The sequence below is a fragment of the Megalobrama amblycephala genome, linkage group LG12 (genome assembly GCF_018812025.1).
Source record: "Megalobrama amblycephala isolate DHTTF-2021 linkage group LG12, ASM1881202v1, whole genome shotgun sequence".
NCBI classification, from domain to species: domain Eukaryota; kingdom Metazoa; phylum Chordata; class Actinopteri; order Cypriniformes; family Xenocyprididae; genus Megalobrama; species Megalobrama amblycephala.
Genome location: NC_063055.1, coordinates 40252809 through 40275959, shown reverse-complemented (window position 1 = coordinate 40275959; position 23151 = coordinate 40252809). Strand labels below are relative to the sequence as shown.

Sequence of the window (23151 nt, the reverse complement as noted above, 5' to 3'; positions counted from 1 at the left end):
TATCTTCTCCTCCCTCTTGCAGCATCTCTTCTCTTCTCTGATGACGAGGGCGGGGCAACCTGTCACTCACAGGAGATCCACCAATAGCAAACCACAACCATCCAATCAATTCCCCACAGACAAAATCAAGCCCCACCCTACATCTGTTCTTGTTTGAGAAGCGTTTCACTCGGATATACGACACAATAGGGGACAAAAGATGAGCGCAACTTCCCTTTCATGACGACTCTAAAATGCAATATCAAATTTTTTAAACTTACAATTTTACATTTATGGTTCTTTTTCCCAAAAGAGAGATCCTGAAGCAAAATTCATGTGTGTCATTGATCAGTATGGTTAACATATTCGCACCTCACATGATTAAGAGAATGCGTGGTTATTTGAACATGACCCTCGGGTAGGACAGCAGGGCTCATCACAAAGATTTGGAACTAAAATCCCTAAAGAAATAAGTATTAGCAACTTCATAGCAACCAGTACCCCTGTGTCCATGCTGTTGTCATGGAGACAACCCCATGCTTCTGCTAGAATAGAGTGCAAGCGCTGATGGACGAGATGCTTACGCACACAGACAAACTCTTTCAAGGGTGTGTGTGTGTGTTATCTTCAGGGCTAGAGAGCAGGGAGTGTATGTGGGAGGGTTATGTGTTTGTGTTCCACAGTGAGTATTTAGGCATCTAGTTCTGAGAGATAACGTGATACTCTCTGTGCAGAGGTTCATTTTAGATTGTAAAACTGTGAGGTGAGAGGTGTTCTCACATTTGTAGAACAATATCACTTTTGGAAACTCTGAGGCTGGTATTACGATCAATCTCAGATGGTCAGGCCACACAGATGGCAGTTTATTCACCTATTAGTGAATATATCTCTCTTAAGACCACTTCTCAGTGAATGGATTGATTGTGAGTCTAGGCTCTGATTTCATGACTACATACATAATCTCTCACTATGTAAATGTCTTCAGAAAAAAATCAATTGTGTTGAACAACAATACATACCTTTACACATTACTTATTTTTTATTTATTTTTTGGCATTATTGGGTAGGACAGTTTATAGATCAAAAAACAAAATTGGTGAATAGAGCCTTTTGTTTCCCTCAGTTCTTTGTCAGTTATTGTCTTAGCATGTTAAGATTTGTAAATTAAGTTTTGCTTTGTAAATGAAACGCTGCATTTGAATTAATCTCCCGTGACATGTCTCAGCTCACAAACTGCATTTACATCCACACTTTAATGATTTTGAGTCCAAACAACTGTTACAACATCCAAAGGAATTATTCATTATTGTTTTACAATCACATACTTTACTTTAGGAGGCAAGGGAAGCAGTGTCACTGCAAAAAAAAAAAAAAAAAAAATGGCTTGGAAAATAACCCAAAGACAAAATAAATCAAAGCATATTATGGAATATGAGATTAAACTGTGTATAAATTACTAATTTTCCTAAAGTGACACTGTCAGGCAGCAACATCAGTGGTTGAAGTTAAGCAGGAAGCAGTGGCTCTCTTGCCTCCCCTGAGCCCATTCAGTTTTAACAGATCCCTGGTACATACCGTGGGCTTGGTGCAGCAGCAACAATAACCAGCAGCAGCAATAACCAACAGCAGCAGTAATAACACCACCAGCTATAAGAACAGCAGCAGCAGTCATAACCAACAGCAGCACCTGCATATCTTACTTGCTTACAGCTACTGTTTGTGTATGTTTTTGCAGTATCAAGTCATGTACTTGCTCTGCAGGAGCAATAACCAACAGCAGCAGCAGTAGCAATAACAACAGCAGCAGCAGGAATAACAGCAACAGCAATAACAGCAGCAATAACCAATACCAGCAGCAGAAGCAATAACCAAAAACAGCAGCAGCAATAACCAACAGCAAAAACAGCAGCAGAAGCAATAACCAAAAACAGCAACAGCAATAACAGCAGCAGCAATAACCAAAAACAACAGCAGCAGCAGCAGCAATAACCAATAACAGCAGCAGCAATAACCAATAACAACAGCAGCAATAACCAACAGCAAAAACAACAGCAGAAGCAATAACCAAAAACAGCAGCAGCAATAACCAAAAACAACAGCAGCAGCAATAACCAAAAACAGCAGCAGCACCAATAGCAGCAGCAGCAATAACCAACAGCAATAACAGCAGCAGAAGCAATAACCAAAAACAGCAGCAGCAATAACCAACAGCAATAACAGCAGCAGCAGCAGCAGCAGCAGCAGCAGCAATAACCAACAACAGCAGCAGCAGCAGCAGCAATAACCAACAGCAATAACAGCAGCAGAAGAAGCAATAACCAAAAACAGCAGCAGCAGCAATAACGGCAGCAGCAGCAATAACCAATGACAGCAGCAGCAATAACCAACAGCAATAACCAATAACAGCAGCAGCAATAACCAATAACAACAGCAGCAGCAGCAATAACAAACAGCAGCAGCAGCAGCAGCAGCAATAACAGCAGCAGCAATAACAACAGCAGCAGCAGCAGCAATAACCAATAACAGCAGCAGCAATAACATCAGAAGCAGCAGCAATAACCAACAACAGCAGCAGCAATAACCAATAACAGCAGCAGCAATAACCAACAGCAATAACAGCAGCAGAAGCAATAACCAAAAACAGCAGCAGCAGCAATAACAGCAGCAGTAGCAGCAATAACCAATGACAGCAGCAGCAATAACCAACAGCAATAACCAATAACAGCAGCAGCAATAACCAATAACAACAGCAGCAGCAGCAATAACAAACAGCAGCAGCAGCAATAACAGCAGCAGCAATAACAACATCATCAGCAGCAATAACAGCAGCAGCAATAACCAATGACAGCAGCAGCAATAACCAACAGCAATAACAGCAGCAGAAGCAATAACCAAAAACAGCAGCAGCAATAACAGCAGCAGCAATAACCAACAGTAATAACAGCAGCAGCAGCAGCAATAACCAACAACAGCAGCAGCAGCACCAGCAGCAATAACCAACAGCAATAACAGCAGCAGAAGCAATAACCAAAAACAGCAGCAGCAGCAATAACGGCAGCAGCAGCAATAACCAATGACAGCAGCAGCAATAACCAACAGCAATAACCAATAACAGCAGCAGCAATAACCAATAACAACAGCAGCAGCAGCAATAACAACAGCAGCAGCAGCAGCAATAACAGCAGCAGCAATAACCAATGACAGCAGCAGCAATAACCAACAGCAATAACAGCAGCAGAAGCAATAACCAAAAACAGCAGCAGCAATAACAGCAGCAGCAATAACAACAGCAGCAGCAGCAGCAGCAGCAATAACCAATAACAGCAGCAGCAATAACAAATAACAGCAGCAATAACCAATAACAGCAACAGCAATAACCAATAACAACAGCAGCAGCAGCAATAACAAACAGCAGCAGCAGCAGCAGCAGCAATAACAGCAGCAGCAATAACAACAGCAGCAGCAGCAGCAATAACCAATAACAGCAGCAGCAATAACATCAGAAGCAGCAGCAATAACCAACAACAGCAGCAGCAATAACCAATAACAGCAGCAGCAATAACCAACAGCAATAACAGCAGCAGAAGCAATAACCAAAAACAGCAGCAGCAGCAATAACAGCAGCAGTAGCAGGAATAACCAATGACAGCAGCAGCAATAACCAACAGCAATAACCAATAACAGCAGCAGCAATAACCAATAACAACAGCAGCAGCAGCAATAACAAACAGCAGCAGCAGCAATAACAGCAGCAGCAATAACAACATCATCAGCAGCAATAACAGCAGCAGCAATAACCAATAACAGCAGCAGCAATAACCAATAACAACAGCAGCAGCAGCAATAACAAACAGCAGCAGCAGCAATAACAGCAGCAGCAATAACAACATCATCAGCAGCAATAACAGCAGCAGCAATAACCAATGACAGCAGCAGCAATAACCAACAGCAATAACAGCAGCAGAAGCAATAACCAAAAACAGCAGCAGCAATAACAGCAGCAGCAATAACCAACAGTAATAACAGCAGCAGCAGCAGCAATAACCAACAACAGCAGCAGCAGCACCAGCAGCAATAACCAACAGCAATAACAGCAGCAGAAGCAATAACCAAAAACAGCAGCAGCAGCAATAACGGCAGCAGCAGCAATAACCAATGACAGCAGCAGCAATAACCAACAGCAATAACCAATAACAGCAGCAGCAATAACCAATAACAACAGCAGCAGCAGCAATAACAACAGCAGCAGCAGCAGCAATAACAGCAGCAGCAATAACCAATGACAGCAGCAGCAATAACCAACAGCAATAACAGCAGCAGAAGCAATAACCAAAAACAGCAGCAGCAATAACAGCAGCAGCAATAACAACAGCAGCAGCAGCAGCAGCAGCAATAACCAATAACAGCAGCAGCAATAACAAATAACAGCAGCAATAACCAATAACAGCAACAGCAATAACCAATAACAACAGCAGCAGCAGCAATAACAAACAGCAGCAGCAGCAGCAGCAGCAATAACAGCAGCAGCAATAACAACAGCAGCAGCAGCAGCAATAACCAATAACAGCAGCAGCAATAACATCAGAAGCAGCAGCAATAACCAACAACAGCAGCAGCAATAACCAATAACAGCAGCAGCAATAACCAACAGCAATAACAGCAGCAGAAGCAATAACCAAAAACAGCAGCAGCAGCAATAACAGCAGCAGTAGCAGGAATAACCAATGACAGCAGCAGCAATAACCAACAGCAATAACCAATAACAGCAGCAGCAATAACCAATAACAACAGCAGCAGCAGCAATAACAAACAGCAGCAGCAGCAATAACAGCAGCAGCAATAACAACATCATCAGCAGCAATAACAGCAGCAGCAATAACCAATGACAGCAGCAGCAATAACCAACAGCAATAACAGCAGCAGAAGCAATAACCAAAAACAGCAGCAGCAATAACAGCAGCAGCAATAACCAACAGTAATAACAGCAGCAGCAGCAGCAATAACCAACAACAGCAGCAGCAGCACCAGCAGCAATAACCAACAGCAATAACAGCAGCAGAAGCAATAACCAAAAACAGCAGCAGCAGCAATAACGGCAGCAGCAGCAATAACCAATGACAGCAGCAGCAATAACCAACAGCAATAACCAATAACAGCAGCAGCAATAACCAATAACAACAGCAGCAGCAGCAATAACAACAGCAGCAGCAGCAGCAATAACAGCAGCAGCAATAACCAATGACAGCAGCAGCAATAACCAACAGCAATAACAGCAGCAGAAGCAATAACCAAAAACAGCAGCAGCAATAACAGCAGCAGCAATAACAACAGCAGCAGCAGCAGCAGCAGCAATAACCAATAACAGCAGCAGCAATAACAAATAACAGCAGCAATAACCAATAACAGCAACAGCAATAACCAATAACAGCAGCAGCAGCAATAACCAATAACAGCAGCAGCAATAACCAACAGCAATAACAGCAGCAGAAGCAATAACCAAAAACAGCAGCAGCAATAACCAACAGCAATAACAGCAGCAGAAGCAATAACCAAAAACAGCAGTAGCAATAACCAACAGCAATAACAGCAGCAGAAAGAATAACCAAAAACAGCAGCAGCAATAACCAATGACAGCAGCAGCAATAACCAACAGCAATAACAGCAGCAGAAGCAATAACCAAAACAGCAGCAGCAATAACAACAGCAGCAGCAATAACAAACAGCAGCAGCAATAACCAATAACAGCAGCAGCAATAACAAATAACAGCAGCAATAACCAATAACAGCAGCAGCAATAACCAATAACAGCAGCAGCAGCAGCAGCAGCAATAACAGCAGCAGCAATAACCAATAACAGCAGCAGCAGCAATAACAGCAGCAGCAGCAATAACAGCAGCAGCAGCAATAACCAACAGCAGCAGCAGCAGCAGCAATAACCAACAGCAGCAGCAGCAGCAGCAGCAATAACAGCAGCAGCAGCAGCAGCAATAACCAACAGCAATAACATCAGCAGCAATAACCAATAACAGCAGCAGCAATAACCAATAACAGCATCAGCAGCAGCAGCAGCAGCAATAACAGCATCAGCAGCAGCAATAACCAACAGCAATAACATCAGCAGCAATAACCAATAACAGCAGCAGCAATAACAGCAGCAGCAGCAATAACCAATAACATCAGCAGCAATAACCAATAACAGCAGCAGCAGCAGCAATAGCAGCAGCAGCAATAACCAATAACAGCAGCAGCAATAACAGCAGCAGCAGCAGCAATAACAGCAGCAGCAATAACCAACAGCAATAACAGCAGCAGCAATAACCAATAACAGCAGCAGCAATAACAGCAGCAGCAGCAGCAGCAATAACAGCAGCAGCAATAACAGCAGCAGCAATAACCAACAGCAATAACAGCAGCAGCAATAACCAATAACAGCAGCAGCAATAACAGCAGCAGCAATAACCAACAGCAGCAGCAATAACAGCAGCAGCAATAACAGCAGCAGCAATAACAGCAGCAGCAATAACCAACAGCAATAACATCAGCAGCAATAACCAATAACAGCAGCAGCAATAACCAACAGCAGCAGCAATAACAGCAGCAGCAATAACAGCAGCAGCAGCAATAACCAATAACATCAACAGCAATAACCAATAACAGCAGCAGCAATAACCAACAGCAGCAGCAATAACAGCAGCAGCAATAACCAACAGCAATAACATCAGCAGCAATAACCAATAACAGCAGCAGCAATAACAGCAGCAGCAGCAATAACCAATAACATCAGCAGCAATAACCAATAACAGCAGCAGCAGCAGCAATAGCAGCAGCAGCAATAACCAATAACAGCAGCAGCAATAACAGCAGCAGCAATAACCAACAGCAATAACAGCAGCAGCAATAACCAATAACAGCAGCAGCAATAACAGCAGCAGCAGCAATAACAGCAGCAGCAATAACAGCAGCAGCAATAACCAACAGCAATAACAGCAGCAGCAATAACCAATAACAGCAGCAGCAATAACAGCAGCAGCAGCAATAACCAACAGCAGCAGCAGCAGCAGCAGCAATAACCAATAACAGCAGCAGCAATAACAGCAGCAGCAGCAATAACCAACAGCAGCAGCAGCAGCAGCAGCAATAACCAACAGCAGCAGCAGCAGCAGCAGCAGCAGCAATAACCAACAGCAATAATATCAGCAGCAATAACCAATAACAGCAGCAGCAGCAGCAATAACAGCAGCAGCAGCAGCAGCAGCAGCAATAACCAACAGCAATAACAGCAGCAGCAATAACCAATAACAGCAGCAGCAGCAGCAATAACAGCATCAGCAGCAGCAGCAGCAGCAATAACAGCATCAGCAGCAGCAATAACCAACAGCAATAACATCAGCAGCAATAACCAATAACAGCAGCAGCAATAACCAATAACATCAGCAGCAATAACCAATAACAGCAGCAGCAATAACAGCAGCAGCAGCAATAACAGCAGCAGCAATAACCAACAGCAATAACAGCAGCAGCAATAACCAATAACAGCAGCAGCAATAACAGCAGCAGCAGCAATAACAGCAGCAGCAATAACAGCAGCAGCAATAACCAACAGCAATAACAGCAGCAGCAATAACCAATAACAGCAGCAGCAATAACAGCAGCAGCAATAACCAACAGCAATAACAGCAGCAGCAATAACAGCAGCAGCAGCAGCAATAACAGCAGCAGCAATAACCAACAGCAATAACAGCAGCAGCAATAACAGCAGCAGCAGCAGCAATAACAGCAGCAGCAATAACCAATAACAGCAGCAGCAGCAGCAGTAACACCAGCAGCAGCAATAACCAATAACAGTAGCAGCAAAAACAGCAGCATATCTTGCTCACAGCAGTGTGTCATGTATGTATTGACAGTAGCAAGTCCTGTACTTGCTCTGCAGCAGCAATAACCACCAGCAGCAGGAATAACAGCAACAGCAGTGTAGCAGATCTATTCCACTTAGACCAAACATATCAACACTGTCATATCCATTATATACCAAACACTGCAAGAGTTGTCATGGCAGAAATAATTCCATTGTCTTATCAAATGCAGCAAAATCCAACACTTAAACTTGATATAATTTTTCTATCACATGCTGATGCAATGTCTGTGCAAATTTAGCACGTTTTTGAAAGTTAAAATAAAATGAAATAGAGTTGAAGCAATGAATTTATTTTGTCTGGTGAATTCATTCTCACCAAGTCATATCAGTACAGACAGAGTTGATTGAAATTTTTTGGGAAAATGATTACATTTTTTTGATATGCAATGTATGCAATGTTCATAGCTGCTGACACAGAGTCAACATTTCCCATCCAAATAATAGTTTAGTTTAGAAGAAGATTTCAGACAGCTCTTGCTATTTTTGTCAGTTATATGCATCAGGCTATCAATGATGTCAAAATTGATTTTTAAATTATTGTTAATGAAATATTTTTTTTAATGAAAAAACATGCAAAATGACTTCAAAATCAATAGTTATTGCTTTGAAATGTATTAATCTACATTAATCTATTTTGTAGAATTTGATATTCCATATCTGCCATAAAAGTAATGTCATGCTTTCATATTCTTTTCTTTTTTCCTCGTCTTTTCAGCCGCAAACTCTTCTCTTTGAATGTGGCAGTGCATCTGTGGTCGGGTCACGACTCATGTTGGCATGTGTGTGGTGAAGGCTGGCTTTGTGACTCAACTCATGTCACGACGCAGCACCCCCTGACCTCTGCTGAAACAGCATCCGAACCCCGCCTTGCAGGTGTCAATCACACATTGCCATGGTGACCCCTGTCAGTGAAGTGTCAGGAAAAATAACAGAAAAGTGGCTTGTGCTCATGATGGTAGGGCTGGGCGGTTTGTATCAGTCAGTGGCATATATATTTCAACTCAATGTTAACACAAGCAATGGCTTTATTATTTATTTTTGTGTGTGTATGTATGCTTCACACCTGGAGAGAGATCTCTTGGATAACAAGCAGTTTGGGCTAAGAGTGTGTGTCAGCCTGCATGGTCTGTCAGTCAGGCGAGGCTGTTTTAGTCCGAGCTGTCTTCTCTTGTCTTTGTATCTTTGTATCTGGTGACGTCTGGAAACTTTCAAGGAACTTAGTGAGGAAAAAATAAAGCACTGATCATCCAAAGGTATCAAACTTTCCAATTCTATATTTTCCCTTTAGACACTTATATAGAAATTGATACGTACACAGGAAATAGTCAACAACTGCAACATTTTACCTTAAAGGTGCAGTAAGTCGTTTTTGTTAATTAAAAGTTTTACACAAAGGAATGAACACTTTTGAGAAAAATCGTTAAAATGGTGTTCACACAGATATAAGTGGAAAACACAATGTCCAGACACGCTGCTCTTGCTGGATGAAACTAACTGGAATGACCTCAGCAGCTCCCACACACAGATGGAGGATCAAGCAGCAAGCGTGAACACACACCAGTCACAGCTGCCACTGCAGGGAGAAAACTCACGGTTCAATAAAGCATCCTGCCTCATAACAACACAAACCACCAACTATGCACTAACTATTGTTGAGACTGAATCCAGGAATGTCCATAATGGATGTGAAACAGAGAAAAACATGGACAAATAGGAACGGAACAAAGTTAAACAAACAGCATCACAGTGATACGGCAGTGGTTAAACAAACTTCATACAGCCAGGCCGACAGGAGTCAGTATAACACTGACACTTTGACGCTTCAGAAAGTTCATAAAGAGACCGTAAAACTAATCCATATGAATTGAGCAGTTTAGTCCAAATTTTCTCAAGAGATTCGATCGCTTTGTATGATGAACAGATTAGATTTAAGCTTTTACTCAAACATAAACATTGATCAGTGAACATGGACAGAAAATGAACCTTTTTGCTTGCAGTAATATTCTGTAACTGAAGCTCAGTAGTCATCACAACAAAGTTTGCTCATTTCCAAGCAGCACTCAGTGTTTGTGAGTCTGAAGTGTGCATGTGCAGTTTTGTGGGAGACGCAGTAAGGGTTGAGGCAGCTCGTCTTAAAACAGTTCCAGGAAAGAATCTAGCGGGACTGAAGAGCCACAGAGATGTTGATGCTTTCTGAGCTCCAAGAGGACATTCGGAATTCAATTAATCTGAGCTACAAACAAACTCGGAAGCACATCCAAATCAGCGGGTAAATCTACTCTGTACACCTTTGCAGACTTTTATATAGATAGGCTCAGTATCAGTATAATATTACGCAGAGCATGATATAATATCAGTACAAAAGCAAAAGAAATTCTTGCATAGCCAATATTCTATATTTGTTATCCCAATCATTCTCTCTTTCTTTAGGGGAAATTTAAATGTGAGATTCTTGAAATCAGATCTAAACGTGGACGGGGCCGGTCTCTGTGTCGAGTGTACGGTCTTCTGGAGTGACACGTGGAGGGGAGGAACTCTCTCAGCCTTCAAAACCCAACCCACAGTTACTGCAAAGTCATCCTGCATTTCAAATATCTCTCTATTGATCATCTTTATCGTTTATCGTTTATTCCTGCTGATTCACTAATAAACTTACCTGTTTTATCTTATCTGTCTCTCCATCGTCACTGAGTTTAAGCCTGTACATTACAATTAACTAATAGTGTAAATGAATATGTTCATTTCCACAAAGGGTCAAAGCCATGTTTTACTTCCAGCTGTCTGTTTTAAAGAATATTAATATGTCATTGTGGTTTCGACATCCACACTAAGCCATGAATTTCAACTACGAAGTGGGCCAATTTAGTGATGGGGTCTTCCTTCGTTAGAAGAGCATCCATGCTAGCTAACCTGAAATATCTGGTAGTGCTGTAAGTGTGTGAGATGTTTACATTAGAAAAAAAGTGTACTTCTGAAAATCATTTCTTATTTGTGAAGAGCAAAAAAGTCTTATGTATGTTACATTTCTGAGATATCTAAAGGACAGAGCATCAAACCCGTTGAACCCCATTGAAGTCCACTATAAGGAGAATAATCCTGGAATGTTTTCCTCATTTCTTTTCCACTGAAGAAAGAAAGACATGAACATCTTGGATGACATGGGGGTGAGTAAATTATCAGGAAATTTGAATTCTGAAGTGAACTAATAATTTAATACTGTTAAACAGGTGAAAAGATAGTTTTCTTTTACATGGATTTACATGCTTTATATCAATATTGTGAGCACAGAATTTAATATTTGTCACATATACAAATCAAAGTCACATTAACAGATCTATTCCCTTACATGCATAGAAATTGTAGCAACAGTACTAGTGAAATTGTAGTAATATTATTCATATTACTACAATTCAAATTCATAAGAATGAAACCATTTAAGATAAGTCATTAAGTAAGACTACTGGTGTACAAAAAGAGCTAAAAGACCTGGTTAAACAATTTGAGCAGATGTATTTTCTAGAGAATTTTACTAAATATTGTTCTGAACTGAGTAATGACTATTTGATGCTCCACACTGAAGAAAAAAGTGGTTCGATTCGAGTGTTAATTCCAGTGTTAATCAATAGTTAATCTTCAATCAATCCACTGAAGAAAAGGCTTCAGGATCATCAGGAACTGCATCACAAAATCAACAGGTCTGCAGTACATATAACCATGTTTATTAGACACTCATATCTTTTTGCTAAAGGATATGTACATGCACACACACACACACACACACACACACACACACACACTCCCACAACAATTTGCATCTGCAAGTTTTCATGTCTACTAAGACTAAACGAGTGAATGCCCAAAGGAAAGAACGAAACATACACTGATCATTATGTCTGAACAAGAGTTTTCTCCACCCTCTGGTATTTCATGGTTTCCCTTTGAGTTTTGCACAAAATAAATAAGCAGACTGTATTTTAATGTGACGTTCTGTACACCATTAAACTGTGCGTGTGTGTGTGTGTGTGTGTGTGTGTGTGTGTGTGTGTGTGTGTGTGTGTGTGTGTGTGTGTGTGTGTGTGTGTGTTCACGCTCATGCAGTAATTATTGCCTGACAGCGTGACCTTTTGGGTCAGACCTCCTCGTCAGCTAATTTGCACTATTATAAGTGATTCTCTGTGTGTGTGTGTGTGTGTGTATGAACAAAACAATGACTATTTCACAGAACAAAAAGTGCAGATTTCAAGAGTAGGTGTAGGAAGCCACAATCAGCCGCTAGAACACTAAAAGAAAGTTTGTCGAGACAAACTTTGAACGTTGGCTGGACAAATCGTCAAATTGTGCAGTTCAGGCCTCGAAGACTGATGCTTCTGACTGAAATCATCCACATGTTTTATGGTTTATTGTTCAGTTCATTCAGTGAGTTATACTGATTTCTTACTTTCATGTCATCTCATGCGCAGGAAGTCCTCCTAAAATGTAAACCAATTAATTCCACTTCTTTTTTCCTCTATCCATAGGAAATGATTGGTATTGACAGCTGAAGTATTGGACGTGACAGCGCATAAAGAGGCCTGATTTATTCCATTACACGGTGATTCCCACGCTGCCGTTCTGCCATCAGCTGTCCGACTGTACGAGAGTTTGTCAAGATTTTGAAATGATGTGAGCTGTGCGTAATGAATTCAGTGAGGCTGCCCAGCAGAATGATGTTTGCTGTTCAGAATAAGCTTTTGCTCGCCCATCAGTTATACGCCTCACTGTAATTCTGAAAGAAAATGAAGGCTTCTTCAGGACGTCTTCTGAAGAACGAAAGCGACGCAACACTCGGCTCTCCATGAACGTCATGTCAGTCAGTAAAGCGAGCTGAGGGAAGCAAACAAGTCAAACCTCTGGAGTGTTACTGACGTACTCACAAACAAAAGAGTAGCAAGAGTATTTTTTTTACCATGGCTATGTTCACAATAATACTGTTTACTGAATATGCAGTATAAAGCCATTCTATAAAAGTATAAGAAACAGTGTGCAGTATGATACGTCTTTTTTAAACCCTCATTCTGCTACTGTTTGTGGTTGGGAAACTTTAGAGGATCATGTTCATAGTTACTGTAATGTGATGAATAAAGATACAAATCCTGCATCATTTGTGTGCACAAGACATTTAGCCTAGATATTTTATTATCTAATGCAGTAACATTCTGAAAAAGTGTGACTTACTGTAGGTATGCTTTTTTTTAGCTCAGAAAGTATGAATATGGAGATTATTCAATACATATCAAAGTGTCATGCTATACCATCTGATGACATCATGAAATCTTGGCACCTGCCTTTACTTATAAGGATCACTACTACATATAAGTCTACTGGTGTTTTTATTGTATTTTTTAATATTGTGTGAAGGTATATGCAACAATAAACGTTTTAAGAGTAGTATGAAACAAAAAAAAAAGCAGTTTTATGAATGAACCGAGTCTCGGTCGATGCGACAGCAGCACACTGCCCCCCTCAGGCTCAACCCCGCACTGCGCGCGTCATGACGGAGGCGAGCGCGCCTATATAAAACAGTCGTGCGACATTCACGCTCCACTCACTGACCTCGGCCTGAACGGGTCACCACAGCAGAGGCTCGAGGAACGCTACATCTGCACTTTCCTTCATCAACAGAGTTTCTGCAACAGGCTACAAGTAAAGATCTATCCACTGCAGGTAAGACGAGGATGAAAGACACTTGATGTGTGCGCTTCAGATGACCATCACTCTTAAAATAAAGGCTCCAGAAGGGAGGTTTTTGCAGGAACGATTTTTGGTTCTCCAAAGAACATTTTGTGAACATTTCATTTTTTTTCTCAGTGTGAAGACCATTTTAATGACCTAGAACTTAAAAAACCTTTTGTGCAATGGAAAGATTTCATGGATAACCAGTTAAGAACCTTTATTTTTAAGAGTGTATGACCTGCTCTTCAAGTTAGAATTGTTGTATATCTGTGCGTTGTGTGACTCTGTCGGTGTGTTTGTGGTGAACAGGACAGAGGTTGTCATGAGGGCGGCGTGTGTGATCATCTTGGCCTCTCTGACGGTGTTCCTGTCACCCGGGCTCCAGTGCCAGGCTCTGCCGGGTGAGGGTGACCCGTCTCTGGACGAGCTCTTCCAGCGCGCGGAGACTCTGCTCATCCGCTCCATCCTCACACAGATGGAGGACGAGAACAACGACAACGGTGTCTGCTTACATTCACTCTCACTGTCGACAAATACCAGATATAGCTTTCGAAATAGCAAAAGCGAGTATCTACTGCGACATAGTAACGCTTATGACACTTTATTCAAAATGTATCATTTTTATCATAGCCTTGATTACTTTAGTATGTTTGAATGTCGGATTATTTTTAATTACTGTTTTGTTCTGCTTTTTGCACACAGTAATAACGGTCCACTTTTCCAAAAAAATATAGGCATATTAGAATGTTTATTATTAACAACAACAGCAATAATAATACTATAATAATTACATGTATATTTATAAACTATTCTCCAGAGACACACTAAATGGTGTCATTTATTACTCAACAAAATGATTAAAGTAAAAAAAAAGATTGAAAATCCGTAAAGCAAGCATTGGTTCATCTGTTTATTACATGCAACAAATGGGCAATAAATACCCACTTTATTTTACAGTGTCATTGTTACATATGTTACATGCAGTTACTAATAACTATAAATTACATGCAACTAACCCTAAACCAAACCAAAACCTAATCCTAACCCTATATTTAGTAGTTCATTAATATTACTCATTTCTTAAATGTAAAATTACAGTGCAACAAAATAAATTGTAACCAATACAGTTTATGCGTTTTTTGGTAACACTTAATTTCCTTGTAACGTTTGTTACATAGTAATAACAGTAAATTATGCATAATTGCACGCAACTAACCCTAAACCAAACTCTATAGTTAGTACATGTTAATTAATATTAAAAAGTATACTTAAGTGTATAATTACACTGTAACAAGGACACGTTAAAAAAAGGTTACACTTTATTTTAAGGAATTTTTGTTACACTGTAATTTTACATTTAAGTACTGAGTAATATTAATGAACTACATGTACTTACTATAGGGTTAGGGTTTGGTTTACGGTTAGTTGCATGTAATTTTGCATAATTTATAGTTATTACTATAGTAACTGCATGTAACATATGTAACAATGACACTGTAAAATAAAGTGTTACCAGATAATGTGTAACACATTTTGCGTTGAAACGAAAAATAAAAGCACAAAGTTGCAAAAGAATCCTATGAAAGAAGCACATTTGTGTGTGTCCTTAGTTTGACTGTCTTGATGATTATAAATACATCATTTCTGCACTGAGTTTCAAAAGTTTGATACGCGTGCGTAAACCCTTCTCCCTCTCCAGGAGAGCAGCTCGTGTCCCCGACGGACTGGATGGAGAAGAGGCAGCACCCGGGAAAGAGACAGCATCCCGGCAAGCGCGAGGACGCGGACTACGAAGACGACGCTCCTGCTCTCCAGAAGAGACAACATCCCGGGAAGCGCGAGGACGAAGAGAGCGCGAGGCTGAGAAGGCAGCATCCCGGGAAGCGTCTGTCTCTGGAGCAGATGATGCTGGAGGAACCCAGCGCCCAGAGCGAGCTGTCCAAACGGCAGCATCCCGGGAAACGCTACCTGATGCTGCTCCACAAGCGACAGCATCCCGGCCGGCGCGAGCTGCACGAGGCAGCGGCAGCGGGAGACTTTTCGGACCTAGCGAAGCGTCAGCATCCCGGGAAGAGACTGTGCGAGGACTGGGACGAGGCGGGCTGTGATCAAGCCAGCATCCTGCTCGAGCTTCTGGACAAAAGTCGCGCGGAGGAGAAGCGACAACATCCCGGGAAACGGGAGTTAGAGGACGATCTGACGGAGCAAGAGTAACTGTGTGAAGTTGATAAAGCGGATGAATAAGTGTGTGTGCGTTGATTTCCATGGAAAACGCGCCTGTCTCCATGTGTTTACTGCGTTTCTCATGTCGTTAAAGCAAGAGAGGGAAAACACTAAATCTCGTTTAACTCTGTTTTTCGTTTCTACAGCAACTGTGCGCGCGGGAACACCTTAAAATACTATACATGTGACCCAACTAGATCCATACTCTATTCGCATTCGGTCTGTTTTGGGAAACATTTCACTAATGCATGTGATCAGAAAACATCTCCAGCGGCATTTCCAGTGTAAATCCCATTTAATTTGGTTCGCAAAACAACGAAACGGGTTACCGAGATATTTTTCTACAGTAGCGTACTTCTTGCATGACCTGACCTGTACATTTTCATGATTTATTTTTGTTCTATTGATAAAGAAGAGCATATAAATGACAATGATGTTGTACAATAAAATGCTTTCGATGCGAATGTCTGTTTTTGGGTTTCAACAATCACGAGGAAAAACACAGACAAACATGTCGCTGTAGCGCGTGAGCGCAGAGATCAGATTCAGTCCATTAAGAGATATATTTCAGGCCAGTTTAAGCATAAAGGTTTTTAACAAACTTTACTACACTATTTCTACCGTTACTGGATGCGATTTACTGAACTAATCCTGTGGTCGGGGCATGTTGTCACAATAGAAACCAGCTGTTGTTGACGCTGATTTGAGAGAAATGCCCTGAAAACAATATAAACTGTTTTAGACCATACACTCTTATAAATGAAGACTCTTTACTAGTTCAGTGAATAACCTGAATCTTTCCACTGCACTAAAGGTTCTTTAGATCATTAAAATGTTCTTCACACTAAGACATAAATGGTTCTTTTAAGAATTGATCACTGACAGGTTCTCTGGGGAAACACACACACCACTTTTGGAAACTTAAATGGGTTTGTAATGCAAATAAAGAGAGAAATTCATGAAACAGCATCCATGAAGCCAGAATGTTTTTGTTCTGAGAACATGAGCTTAAAACCTTCAGTTTACACTGAACTAAGTCTTGTCTGGAAATATGCCAGTGAGTTTTTGTTGTCAACTAAAAACATGATGCAAAACAAAGCTTAGTTTGGAGGACAGAAATAATCTTATTGATCTGGGTGCATCCAAACCTCTGCTCTGTGTGTTAAGCAGCAGACATCAGGACTGGGATCAGAGCTGTGACTTCAAGGGAGCAGCGGTCCATGGGGTGTCCGTTAATCAGCCTTACTGGAGATTCAGAGACGTCGAGCTCATCTGCTGTCGCTGGCGTGGGTGGATCGATCCAGCTTTCAGATCAACCTGCACAATAAACATGTCACGCATATCACACAATTATAATCAGATTTTTATCTTTAACTTATTGTGCCCTATATAAGTTTAACGTTTAGCTAAGAAGTATAAATGAGTGTCAGAGACTCGCTGTACACAAACTGGTGTTTGAAGAAACTCTATATGGGTTTAAACTAATCTGAATCTCCAGACACACAACATGGTCATTACAAACACCACTGATGATTGTTCCAGAAATAACTCAACATAGTGGTTGAGAGGTGTCCATGCTATTCACACACACAAAATGATATTTAATAAATCACAAATGTTTAATTGATGATTGTCAGTCTATACTTTAAAATAAAGGGGGTTTTGTGAAGAACATTTTAATAATCTTAACACTTTGAGGTCTGAGGTATCGCCGGCGATACCACCGCGGTTTTTTTCTTACTAGTGTGAAAGAGACTCAAAATACTCCGTCAATGTTGCACATACAATTAAGAGTTATACACCATTTTAATCTGTGGAATATCTTCTTTTATTTGTGTACACTCAGAGTAAAAACAAAATGTTGTGCTTTTTGTAAAATAAAGAAAACTAACATGATGCGTGATCTCTCGTCTCCCTCTGAAGGAAGTCCAATCTGATAGTTCTCAGAAAATGAACTGTAACTTAGTGAATACTAATGACAAAAATATTAGACTTATGTCTAAAAAAACGTTAAGATGTCAGGTTTTAAATCATGTAAGTCAAATCGAAAACAAACATTCTGTGTTTATGTAATCTGTATGAAAAGAGAGCCATGTCAGAAGTCTGTGGTTCAGCTCATTATCCTCTAATACGGCCACGGAGAGAGCGCTATTCAGACGCAAATTCAGTCAATACATGCATTCATCGTCTCAATCGTGTATTTATTGTCTTGAAAAGTGTTTTGAATAGCCATAGTTAGCGATCTCTGGCCTCTGTAAGTTCGGTTAGTTCCTGGATTGCCTATTCTTCTTTAGCAGGCATTTGTGGACTAAAAGTGCACAGAGCACCCTCCGGCTGCAAGTATGAATTGAAAACACAGTATCTAGCGCTCATAGTAATGACAATAAATATTGAATAAATATTACTCCTCAGTATAGAAAATTTACATAAACATATGAGAATCCATCAATATTTCTCCAAATGTGCATGCTTTTAAGCTAAAAGCCTATATGAAATGCCATAGAGGTAACATAATTGTTCAGACACTTTGCATCACAGAAATACATTATATTTTAAAGAATATAATAGAATACCATTATTTTAAATTGTAATAATATTTTACAGTATTGCTGTTTTTTTCTGTATGTTTGATTTACACCATGATGAGATTTGAGACATGATCACAGAGGGTTTTTTCACAGCCTACCTGACTGAAAGAGCTCATTATTTATGCAGGTCATTAGAGCTTTTTATGTGATTCTTTTGTCTTCTCAGGTGAGAATCACCCATTATTCATGAGGATTCACGCCTCCACACATACTGTGTTTCTTGACCAAAGATGTTTTAGAAAATTTAAATCTCTCTATTGTTTTATATGAAGGAGTAGGAATGATAATTTTTACATAATTTTGAAGCAAAAACTCTAGTCTACAACCTCCAATACCCAGAAGTCTTGTGAACACAGGCCTTATTTCAGTGACTTAAGTTTTTTGTTTTTTCAATAACCACGCATAAACGTTATTCCTTCAAAAATACAAACATGTACATACATGTTCCTCACATATTATTGTAGCCTAGTTTGTGCTGAATACAGTGTAATGACACTTTTTCCATTAATATGTTCATGAACAACTGAAAAAAGCACAAATGTCAGGGCATGTCAAAACTTCCCCTTTAGCCCATAATCAACACTTTCAAGGTCCAGAAAGGTACTAAAGACATCGTTAAAACAGTCATGTGACTGCAGTGGTTCAACCTTAATGTGATGAAGAGACGAGAATACTTTTTGTGTTCAAAAACAAAACAAAAATAATGACTTTATACATCAATCTCTTCTCTTCTGTCATTATCTTACGCAGGTGACGCAGTAACACAGTGAAGCTTTTGTGCTTACGTCCGAATGCCAGCTCAGTATTGGCCAAAGCTAGTCACGTGATCAGCACGACGCATGCATGATCAGCTGACACAGAAGCGGGCCAATAATGAGTCGCCGTTCTGACGATGAACCTGGAAGCGATGGACGTAAACAACGTTTGAGAATGACACAGATGAGAAGAGATTGTTGAATAAAGAAAAATTTTAGTTTTGTTTTTGTGCACAAAAAGTATTCTCGTCTCTTCATCACATTAAGGTTTATCCACTGCAGTCACATGACTGTTTTAACGATGTTGATTATTTTGCTGTCTATGGATGATTTCATCAAAAATATCTTAATTTGTGTTCTGAAGATGAATAAAGGTCTTACGGGTGTGGAACGGCATGAGGGAGAGTAATTAATGACAGAAATTACATTTTTGGGTGAACTAATCATTTAAGAAGCTTTTGTCCAATGGAAAGGTTCTATAGATGGGTTCCTCATGGATGCCAGTAAAGAATCTTTAACTGTGTGTGTCAGGGGATTACTGAAGTTTCAGCAGCTCATACGGTTTATAAAGGTCTGTGTATCTGCACTGTATTGTTCAGGTTCTTCACACAACATGAAGCTATGATCACAACACTTTGGACAGATTTCAGACTCATGGCTTGTGTGATGTCAGGATGAACTCAGCAATGAGGATTCAAGTGCAGATAGTCTAATTAATAAAAATAAAAACAAAAGAACTAAACACAGAAACAAAACCAACCATGCCGATGAAACATCCATGTGGACCAGACCCGAGAAATGAACACAGCAAACACTGCAGACTAGAAAACACACCGGAAACAATCAGAGACTAACGAGAGGAAGCAGGAACAGAGCAGGACAAAATAACAGAAGCTTTGATAAACAAGCAGAAAATAGCCAGTCCTTCACACTGTTTTTATGTCAGTAAATAGTGCACTGGTTAATGAGTGGGAGAGACACTTTCCTTTTGCTGTGATGATGGAGTCCTCACGATCAGCACACTTTTAAGAAAAAGCTTTCTAGTGAGCAAAAACACAGTGTGTGAAATAAAGCTGTTCTGGATGTGATATTCTTTCATTATAATGTCATTTCTGATTTACTTTATATATACAGTAGTCAAGTCAAGTCACCTTTATTTATATAGCGCTTTTTACAATGTAGATTGTGATAACTGGTACATTATTTTGGCTGCAAAGCAGCTCTTAAAGAATAGTGTCAATGCAGGCAGATCAAAGCACTGTTGAATATCAAATGTCAAGTGTCCCCAACTAAGCAAGCCAAAGGCGACAGTGGATACACTACCGGTCAAAAGTTTGGAAACATTACTATTTTTGAAAGAAGTCTCTTATGCACATCAAACCTGCACTTATTTAATCAAAAATACAGAAAAAAACTGAAATATTATTCTAATGTAGAACAGCTGTTTTCTATGTGAATATATAGTAAAGTGTAATTTATTCCTGTGATGCAAAGCTGAATTTTCAGCATCATTACTCCAGTCTTCAGTGTCACATGATCCTTCAGAAATCAATCTAATATGATGATTTATTATCAATGCTGGAAACAGTTGTGCTGCTTAATATTTTATTGGAACCTGTGATACTTTTTCGGGATTGTTTGATGAATAAAAAGTAAAAAAAAAAAAAAACAACAGCAACAACAACAAAAAAAAAAACAGAATTTATTTTATATATACTTTTTTTTAGGCGTTTTTGCCTTTTATTTAATAGGACAGTGTAGATTCTTGACAGGAAACAAGTGGGAGAGAGGGGGACTGGATCAGGAAAGGTCCGCAAGCTGGGACTCAAACTCGGGACGCCCGAAGCGCAACCACACCATATGTCGGCATGCTGCCCACGAGGCTATCGGCAACCACAAAACAGCATTTATTCAAAATAGAAAACTTTGTAACAATATACACTACTATTTGAGGTCAGTCTGGGGTCAGACCAAACTGCTCTTGGATGGCTGGGAGAAGTTGCTCTGGGAAGATGTTTTTCCACCATTCTTCATTCATGGCTGTGTTCTTCAAAATTGTGAGTGAGCTCACTCCCTTGGCTGAGAGGCAAACATGAACAGGCTCAGGTGCGAGTGCATCTGCACAGTGAGGTGAAGACTTTTGGAGCATGGCCTGGTGTCAAGAAGGGCAGCAAAGAAGCCACTTCTCTCCAGGAAAAACATCAGGGACAGACTGATACTCTGCAAAGGTGCAGGGATTGGACTGCTGAGGACTGGGGTGAAGTCATTTTCTCTGATGAATCCCTTTTCCAGTTGTTTGGGGCATCCAGAAAAAAGCTTGTCCGGAGAAGAAAAGGCGAGTGCTACCATCAGTCCTGTGTCACGCCAACAGAAAAGCATCCTGAGACCATTCATGTTTGCTTCTCAGCTGAGGGAGTGGCTCACTCACAGATTTACCCAAGCAACTTCTCCCAACCATCCAAGAGCAGTTTTGTGATGAGCAACGCCTTTTCCAGCATGATGGAGCACCTTGCCATGAAGTGATAACTAAGTGACTCAGGGAACAAAACATCGAAAGTTTGGATCCATGGCCAGGAAACTCCCCAGACCTTAATCCCATTGAGAACTTGTGGTCAATCCTCAAGAGACGGCTGGACAAACAAAAGCCCACAAATTCTGACAAACTCCAAGAAAAAGAAGGGCCAGCACTGCAAATATTGACTCTTAGCATAAACTTAATGGATTTGTCAATAAAAGCCTTTGACACTTATGAAATGTGTGGAATTATACTATTTTTATACTATATATATATATATATATAAATTTACTTTTGATGTCACAACCCAAATAGACCAGGGTGATCATATCAAGCAACAACTCATATTCTGTCATCATTTAATATTTTGTTCATCTTTGAAACACAAATGAAGATATTTTTAATGACACCTGAGAAATTTCTCTCCATCTATTGAAAGTTCAGGTAACCAAAACTTAAAAAGGCCAAAAAGGTTATAAAGGCATCATAAAACACAATCCAGTCTTGTGAAGAGACACGATGGCTTTAAATGACCGGCTCTTTTAACTCCTCATAGTACAGATGTGATGCTGTTGTTTAGTTTGCAAATCGTTTTAAGAGACGGCTCTGTATAATAATGATTCATTGATCTTCAGTTCAGTTATAACTTCATTCATATCATGTGCAATAATATATCCATCACTTTTGCTATTAATGAGGCACTTCGCATAGTGTTCATTTACAATATTCCAACAGAACAGCTTTATTACACCTTCAGAGTCATTTTATCACATTCATACTGCACAGGTAATGTATAAGGTATATAATAATTCAATTCCAAATTGTATCCAGAGGCTGTTCACACTAAGAGAAAGTCAGTATAAATTAAGAGGATTAGGTACGTTTAATAAATTAAGTGCAAGAACTAATATAAAAAGTAGAAGTATATCTGTCAAAGTGGTAAACTTATGGAATAATTGTGACAAGGAATTAAAATTGTGTACATCACTTTGTAAATTCAAGAAAATGTTTAAAAACAAGGTCATAAATGATTATATAAATTAATATGAAATATTTGAGTATGCAATATTTAAACTGTATTATTATTTGAAATGTGTATTTTTGAAATGATCTATGTATATTTTTGGAAGATGTCTTGTGTTATCTTGTAGTAATCGAGTCCAGGGGAAAAAGTGATCTTCATTTGATGTATAAAGGGTAGGCATAATAAACACAGGCGTTTACACATTTTTCGGTTATTATGTACATTTTTCCTTATGAATAATTAATTGCAAGAACCGAAATAAAATTGTTGTTGTTGTTGTTGTTGTTAATAAACAAAAAAGGTAAGAACATTGGTTTGTTTTGTTTTTCTTTTCTTGATGTAGGCCACTGTAAGTTTTATTATTGAATTAAGACTGCCGTTATTATCCTCCGAAGCGCTAGGTGTCGAAAGAACACAAATGTATATCCAAAACGCCTAAT

The 23151-nt window shown here is 39.8% G+C and overlaps 1 protein-coding gene across 1 annotated transcript; it reads left to right on the top strand.

Annotated features, from left to right (window-relative positions):
• The first annotated feature begins 13446 nt into the window (after positions 1–13446).
• Positions 13447–16293, top strand: trh (thyrotropin-releasing hormone). Its single transcript, XM_048211364.1, has 3 exons — positions 13447–13597; positions 13916–14106; positions 15306–16293. Exons 2-3 carry the CDS (start codon positions 13929–13931, stop codon positions 15818–15820), a joined length of 693 nt encoding a protein of 230 aa, XP_048067321.1. The 5' UTR covers positions 13447–13597; positions 13916–13928; the 3' UTR covers positions 15821–16293.
• The last annotated feature ends 6858 nt before the right edge of the window (positions 16294–23151 follow it).

Excerpts from the sequence above, each read along its gene's own strand:
- trh (XM_048211364.1), top strand. The coding sequence starts at position 13,929 with ATGAGGGCGGCGTGTGTGATCATCTTGGCCTCTCTGACGGTGTTCCTG. Across the intron at positions 14,107-15,305 it reads GGACGAGAACAACGACAACG|GAGAGCAGCTCGTGTCCCCG; the intron begins GTGTCTGCTTAC and ends CTCCCTCTCCAG.